Source organism: Tachypleus tridentatus, chromosome 11 (genome assembly GCF_004210375.1).
Source record: "Tachypleus tridentatus isolate NWPU-2018 chromosome 11, ASM421037v1, whole genome shotgun sequence".
NCBI lineage: Eukaryota > Metazoa > Arthropoda > Merostomata > Xiphosura > Limulidae > Tachypleus > Tachypleus tridentatus.
In genome coordinates this window covers 75,961,602-75,967,774 of record NC_134835.1, presented here as the reverse complement: position 1 = coordinate 75,967,774, position 6,173 = coordinate 75,961,602, and the positions used below count along the sequence as shown (strand labels likewise).

Genomic DNA, 6,173 nt, shown 5'->3' with positions numbered 1-6,173 from the left:
TCAAGTTCCGCTGCCACATGAACGCATTCTGTACGTTAAGAATTGATGCCTCGTTCTGGACAGAAAAGAGTAGCCCCTAGTGTAGTTTATTACTTCAAAATTGTGTACGTCTAAGCACAGATAGCCCTGTGATAGTGTGCTCAAACATTGTGAACAAGCAAATCTGTGTGAGTGTGTTTTGAACTTCTGATGTAACATTATGGTTGATACAAATTCAATATTTAGACGAAACTCTTTCAAGATTTGAACACCTTTCATCCAGCGTTGTCAAAACGTCTACTTTACTATTGGTTCTTAACAATATTACAGCTATCTGTTATTTAATTGACAAATAACAACACAGTGTTTCACTACACTCTTATTATCCTAATCAACTTAAAGAGTATATATAAGTAGTTTCAGGTATTTTCTTTAGGTAGCACAATCATCAGATATGAATTTTATTAGACCTTAATGGAATAAACTTCAACGCTGCGTTTAACACCATATTATTCTGTTGATATTTCTGAATGAATTATAAACCATACTTCTCAATGAGTGAAGTACATTAGAACATTTTGTGAAGTCTGTATAACTCTGAGAATAGGCTATTAACGTGACGAAAAGTGGAAGAACCACATATTAAGTAAGGTTCTAATAAAATGACCAATAAATGTATTGTTTATGGTAATTGAGATTATTTTTTACTTATGTGTTGTACGTAACGATAACTTATCGTCTCAGTTTTCTTCCACTTTGTTTTGAACGAAGCTCTTGTGATTAAGGCAACACGATTGGTTTTAGTTAATAAACTTTATTTTTTTAAATGTTCAGTATTTTAATACGACTGTACATTTTAATAAACATTTAATACAAATTACATTAATCCAAGAGTTACTAGGTTATCCGGGCTAATAAATTGATTATTCAGTACTTTATTTAATCACGTTGTTTGAAGTTAAGCACGAAGCTACACAATGAGCTATCTGTGCTCTGCTTACCATGGGTATCGAAACCCGACTTTTAGCGTTGTAAGTCCGCCGACATACCGTTGTGCCACTGGGAGGCATTTAATTACATTTAACTTTCGTTTGCTTCTTAAACACAATGTTACACAATAAGCTATTTGTGCTTTGCCTAGCACAGGTGTCAAAACCCTACTTTTAATGTTACAAGCTTTCAATCTCTTACTACTTAGCCATTCAGGGCCTAAATTTAAATTACGTCTTCTATATTTTTACACTTAAAATTCGCTTACTAGTAAATTTACTCAAACCATTTGAATTTTGTATTTCAATCGTTATATTCTCTTCGGGTCAGAGGTCACGCTAGCCTTTACAAAATTTACTTTTTAGACATATGCCTTATAAAATTCTGCATTTTCTGCCATAGCGCCAGCAATTTTTTCTTTTACATATAGTATTAAAATAGCTAATTATTTCAAATTAACTTAGTTAATTAAACAAGCAAACGATAATGCGTTGCCTACTACACGTAATGCCCAACAACACAGACAACGACGTACACAGCGATATACACGACTCTGGATATCATCTCGAAGTTATACGTTATGCTTGTGCATTACTGATATTTGGAAACAACGAAAGAGTTAATCACTTCTCAATCAACTGCTAGAAACTAGGTTTCAATACCCGTGGTAGGCAGAGCACAGATAGCCCATTGCGTAGCTTAATTACAAATAAACTTTTTTTTTTCAGTACGATTCTAAATAACTTCACCATGGCCAACTAAGTTTCACTTCAGTTTGTAGTAAAATACTGCTATCAGTTGTTTTCTCGCCGTTTCTCTAACTTTGCTCAGACTTTGTACTTTTTAGCAGAATTGTTCTTACCATTTATGGAGTTTTAAATAAAATAAACAGTGACCGAAATATTCCGATTTCTTCTTTTCACGTTTCTTGCTTAATGTAACTTCTGAATAGACGTTGTTAATTTTTGTGCATTGTTCTACTTCTTTCTTACTAAGATAAATCTTTAGGTAAAATAAAAAATCTATCGCTTCAAAATTAAACGTGGCTATAGCGACTCAAACTCGAGTGGATTTACATGAAATTCAACTACAACAAAAGAGGTTATTGGACCACATTAGGTTGGATTGTCAACTGAAAAGAGCTTGGTGTTAATTAAAACTTGTGATGACGAGAAAACCCACTTGCAGAGAAAAATTATATGTGTGTAAAAACATCTGATATGAATAGAGAAAGCACTAAAAAGACATATTTCCAAGGGCAGCTAAACTTCACGAACCGTGCGTGATTCGTAGTTAGCCATGAGTGCTATTAAAGAAATGACTTTGTTAACCATCATCTTGTAATAAGCTACATCAAATCTATGCTTACGTGAAGCTAAAATGATAATAACAAACACCAATGACTTTGTTTTGATTTAGTAAAGTGAAGGTAGACTTTAGTTGTTAATGCTTTTGTTAATTGTGGCCGTAAGTTGGAGCAGGAGCAACAGAATCGTAGACAAACGGATGAGTAGGTGGTTTAGGGTCGAGGACAACGTGGGAAGGCTTAGCGTAGACTTTAGGGGAAGGTTCGTATTTTACTGGGACGGCATCGGAATAGATATGAACGTCGGCAGGGTTCTGATTCGCAGTACCAGGCTCGTTAGTCTTGATGTTGGCTCGGAATCCATTCTCGTCAGCAACATAGTCCACCTGGCGGCCAATACCGTAATCATCCGTGTAACCATAGGAACCTTGCTTGTTGCCGTATTCGTCACCTTGCTCTTGTTGCCACTGGCGACCGCCGTAATCGTTTTTAATTTCGTAATTAAACTTGTAAGGATGGGGTTTCACCTACATAGAAAACAAAAAGAAAACATCACAAATAATTTGCTAAACGTTTATTCCATAACCATAGCATATGAATATAAATATAACCTAATATTTAAATTTTAAAACGTTAGACAATTTTTCTTCAGTCAACATCCGTTACAAACTTGTTTATTAGTTACATAAAAATTAAAGTTTTTCGTAACAAGTTCTTAAATATCTTTGTTTATAAAGCTTTAGCCTGTTTCCCTGGTCTTATTTGCTTTTACTGTTACTATTTAATTTTTACAGTAAGTGAAAACTAAGTTTTCATGTGCTGAATTAGTTATTTTGTTACCCTTTTAATTTGTACAGCGGTAAGTCTTCGAATTTACAACGTTAAAATCAAGGGTTTAACTACACTCGGTGGTCTTAGCAGATAGCAAAACGTGGTTTTGCTATAAGAAAACACATATATATACACACCCTTTTGAGTTAATACCATATTGTTTGTTTATTTCTGTAATTTTAGGCGATAGCGAAAGAGCACGAAATATATATACACTCAGGACTTACGTAAGGGTCGAGTTGGTAAGGTTTTCCATAAGTCGGTTTAGCAAAAACTTTCACTGGATCGTATCCAAATTGAGGTATGTATTGTTCGGCGGTGGCACATAGTGTGACGAAACAGCAGAGGACAATCTGTAAAGTCCGTTCATAGTTGAGAAGTGTGAAATGTGAAAACAGGACTCACTTGACTATCCAATCAGAATGAAATGTTACTTCTTTATATTTCTGATTGGAAAATGTAAAAATAATATAAAACTGATACTATAGTACCACTAATCCGATTAATGAGAGGAACAAACGTTTAAATTATATAAACTGAATTTCAAAGGTAAAACGTTGTAATCTAGTTCCATGGTAGATGGTACTGAACATTTTACAGAGAAATACTACAATGGTGACTGGTTCGTATACACTATTAGAGAAACGCGAAGGTCTTAGTTTTTGATACTGACTAGAACTGGTGGAAAACGATTGTTAATATAATTTTCTCCCTTTTTGTAATATGAAACACTTAACATGTTACAGCTTTAGAATAGCGTGTGTTTTAAGGTGTTTGTTCATCCCTGAGGGTGGTCGAATATATTTAGATTTGGGGACACGTTATTTCCTATGTTAACAGTGACCAATAAATTCAAATTGAAACAGTGGCATCTCATGACAGTTACATCAAAGTCTCTATTCCCCATTCAAAAGAGTACTTCATTATCGACTCAAAATTAAAGGCACCTATCCCCAGTGTCCCACCTCCCTCCGGTTCCGCTGTCTACGATCAACTACGTTTGAAATAATATAATCTTATTCGTCTTTGTTTGGAAGACCAAAATGACCAAATACATAAATTAGTTTTTTGGTTCATTTAAGATTCATCTTTCTAATTTGTTCAGCACGTTTATGTTATATTAAACTATTTTACTCGGAAATTTTCTGTAATTAAATTGATCTAGTTTTTCCCTAGGTTGGGAGCAAATCTATTACTTACATTGAAACATCAGAATTAACTTACCCTGATCATACTGTTTAGAGAAAAATGGAGGGTTCACTTAGTGATCTGAAGTTTGACAACATCTTCCAAATTTAAGGATTTTATACTCAACCAAAGTATCTTTCTTTTTTGCTACCACAAAATTGGGGCCACAAAAATGAAACGCCGAAACGATTGTGTAAATCGCTTATGTCATCCTCGGTATGGAATGACATGTGCATTTACAGATTGCTTCATAAGCAAATTTTTAAACTTCCTGTTTTGAAGAGGTCTTTGTACTTTTTATGAGGGTCTCCTTGAAAAAACAGAGAGAACGAGCAACTATGAGAGTAGTTTATACTAAAGTATTAAAGAAAAATATTTGATAGACAACTATAAGTGCATGTCTTGTATTTTCATCCTACTAGCAAGTGTTCGGGTGTTATTTATTCTATAGAAAAACTAGCTACTTCTAGAAACAGATGAAATAAAAAGTTTACTAATAATATCTGCCCCCCGCTAGTACAGCGGTAAGTCTACGGATTTACAACGCTAAAATCAGGGGTTTGATTCCCATCGGTGGGCTCAGCACAGAGCCCGATGTGGCTTTGCTATAAGAAAACACACACTAATAATATCTTACCTTGTTCAATGAATAATTGTGAAATTGAGTGTGTTTGAAAGAAGTCCATCTTAAACCAATTAATCATTAACTCCTGATATTCAAGTATGAACATTTCTAGAGATATAAAATCATGTTACTTATCTTGTATTAAAATTATATATATATATAATATTACTTGATATCCAGTATTGACTGATCATATTTATAAGACAAAGACACTCAAAGGCAAACATAACGATTGCCTTCTATAATTAAAATATTTGTATATTTAATATGCCAAGCCTATCTTTTCTAATAAGTGGGTGGTTAGAACTACTGTTATACTGATATATCTCTGGTTATTAGATGAACAGAATGTTACACTGGTATATCTATGGCAAGTAGACAGAATGTTACACCGGTTATATGTCTGATTGTCACTGGGATATTTCCAATAAATAGACAGAATGTTATACCGGTATATTTCTGGTAACTAGATAGAATCTTACACCGATTATATATCTGATTGTCAGTTAGACAAAATATCACAGTGGTATACCTCCAATAACTAGACAGAATGTTACACTGGCGTATCTTTGACTAACAACTAGACAGAATATTACACTAGTATATAGCTGATTTACAGCTATAAAAACGACTTTTACACAGACATGTTCCTGCTTTTCAGCTGGACAGAATGTTATAATAGTGTATCACTGACTCACAACTAGACAGAATCAGAACTATACCGACAGCGAGACAGATTATTACACTGGTTTATTTCTGTGTGACAGCGAAACGGATTGCTAGAGAATAATATATCCCTGATTGACAACTAGATAAAATGTTAGTGATATGCATTTGTAATAACCACACAACATGTGGCCAGAATGAGTTGTTACCCTAGTAAGACTGCACAAATTTTCCTATTTAAATAATTTAATGAATAAAAAGGCTGTTATAATTTGGATAGCTGCAAGTTAGAAGCAAATAGGATAACCACATATCACGTGTATGTTATACCATAACATCTTTGATAGACTAAAGAATAGAGAGAACTGTGAAAAGCGTACCTCTAGATAATTTGGTTGAATGGATATCTTATTATCTTATCTCTAATTAACAGAATAAGCCTGTAATATTTGAATATCTGTGACTAATGAGTAAAGAGAATGAAAATTAAATTTGCTTCCTTATGATTAATGAGTGAAAAGATGAGTGTTGCATAAGCGTGACTCGAACAAAGTGAACAAAACTGTTGAAACAATGGCGTGTTTCTGA

At 33.8% G+C, this 6,173-nt stretch overlaps 1 protein-coding gene across 1 annotated transcript; it reads right to left on the bottom strand.

The window, feature by feature from the left end:
* Nucleotides 1–876: 876 nt before the first annotated feature.
* Nucleotides 877–4,453, bottom strand: LOC143231534 (cuticle protein 10.9-like). The gene is made up of 3 exons (XM_076466056.1): nt 4,331–4,453; nt 3,334–3,459; nt 877–2,802 (listed from the first exon to the last, which is right to left on the bottom strand). Exons 1-3 carry the CDS (start codon nt 4,337–4,339, stop codon nt 2,425–2,427), a joined length of 513 nt encoding a protein of 170 aa, XP_076322171.1. The 5' UTR covers nt 4,340–4,453; the 3' UTR covers nt 877–2,424.
* Nucleotides 4,454–6,173: the final 1,720 nt, after the last annotated feature.

Coding starts and splice junctions, on each gene's coding strand:
- LOC143231534 (XM_076466056.1), bottom strand. Junction 2,803..3,333: donor CTTACCAACTCGACCCTTAC/GTAAGTCCTGAG, acceptor TTTTCTATGTAG/GTGAAACCCCATCCTTACAA.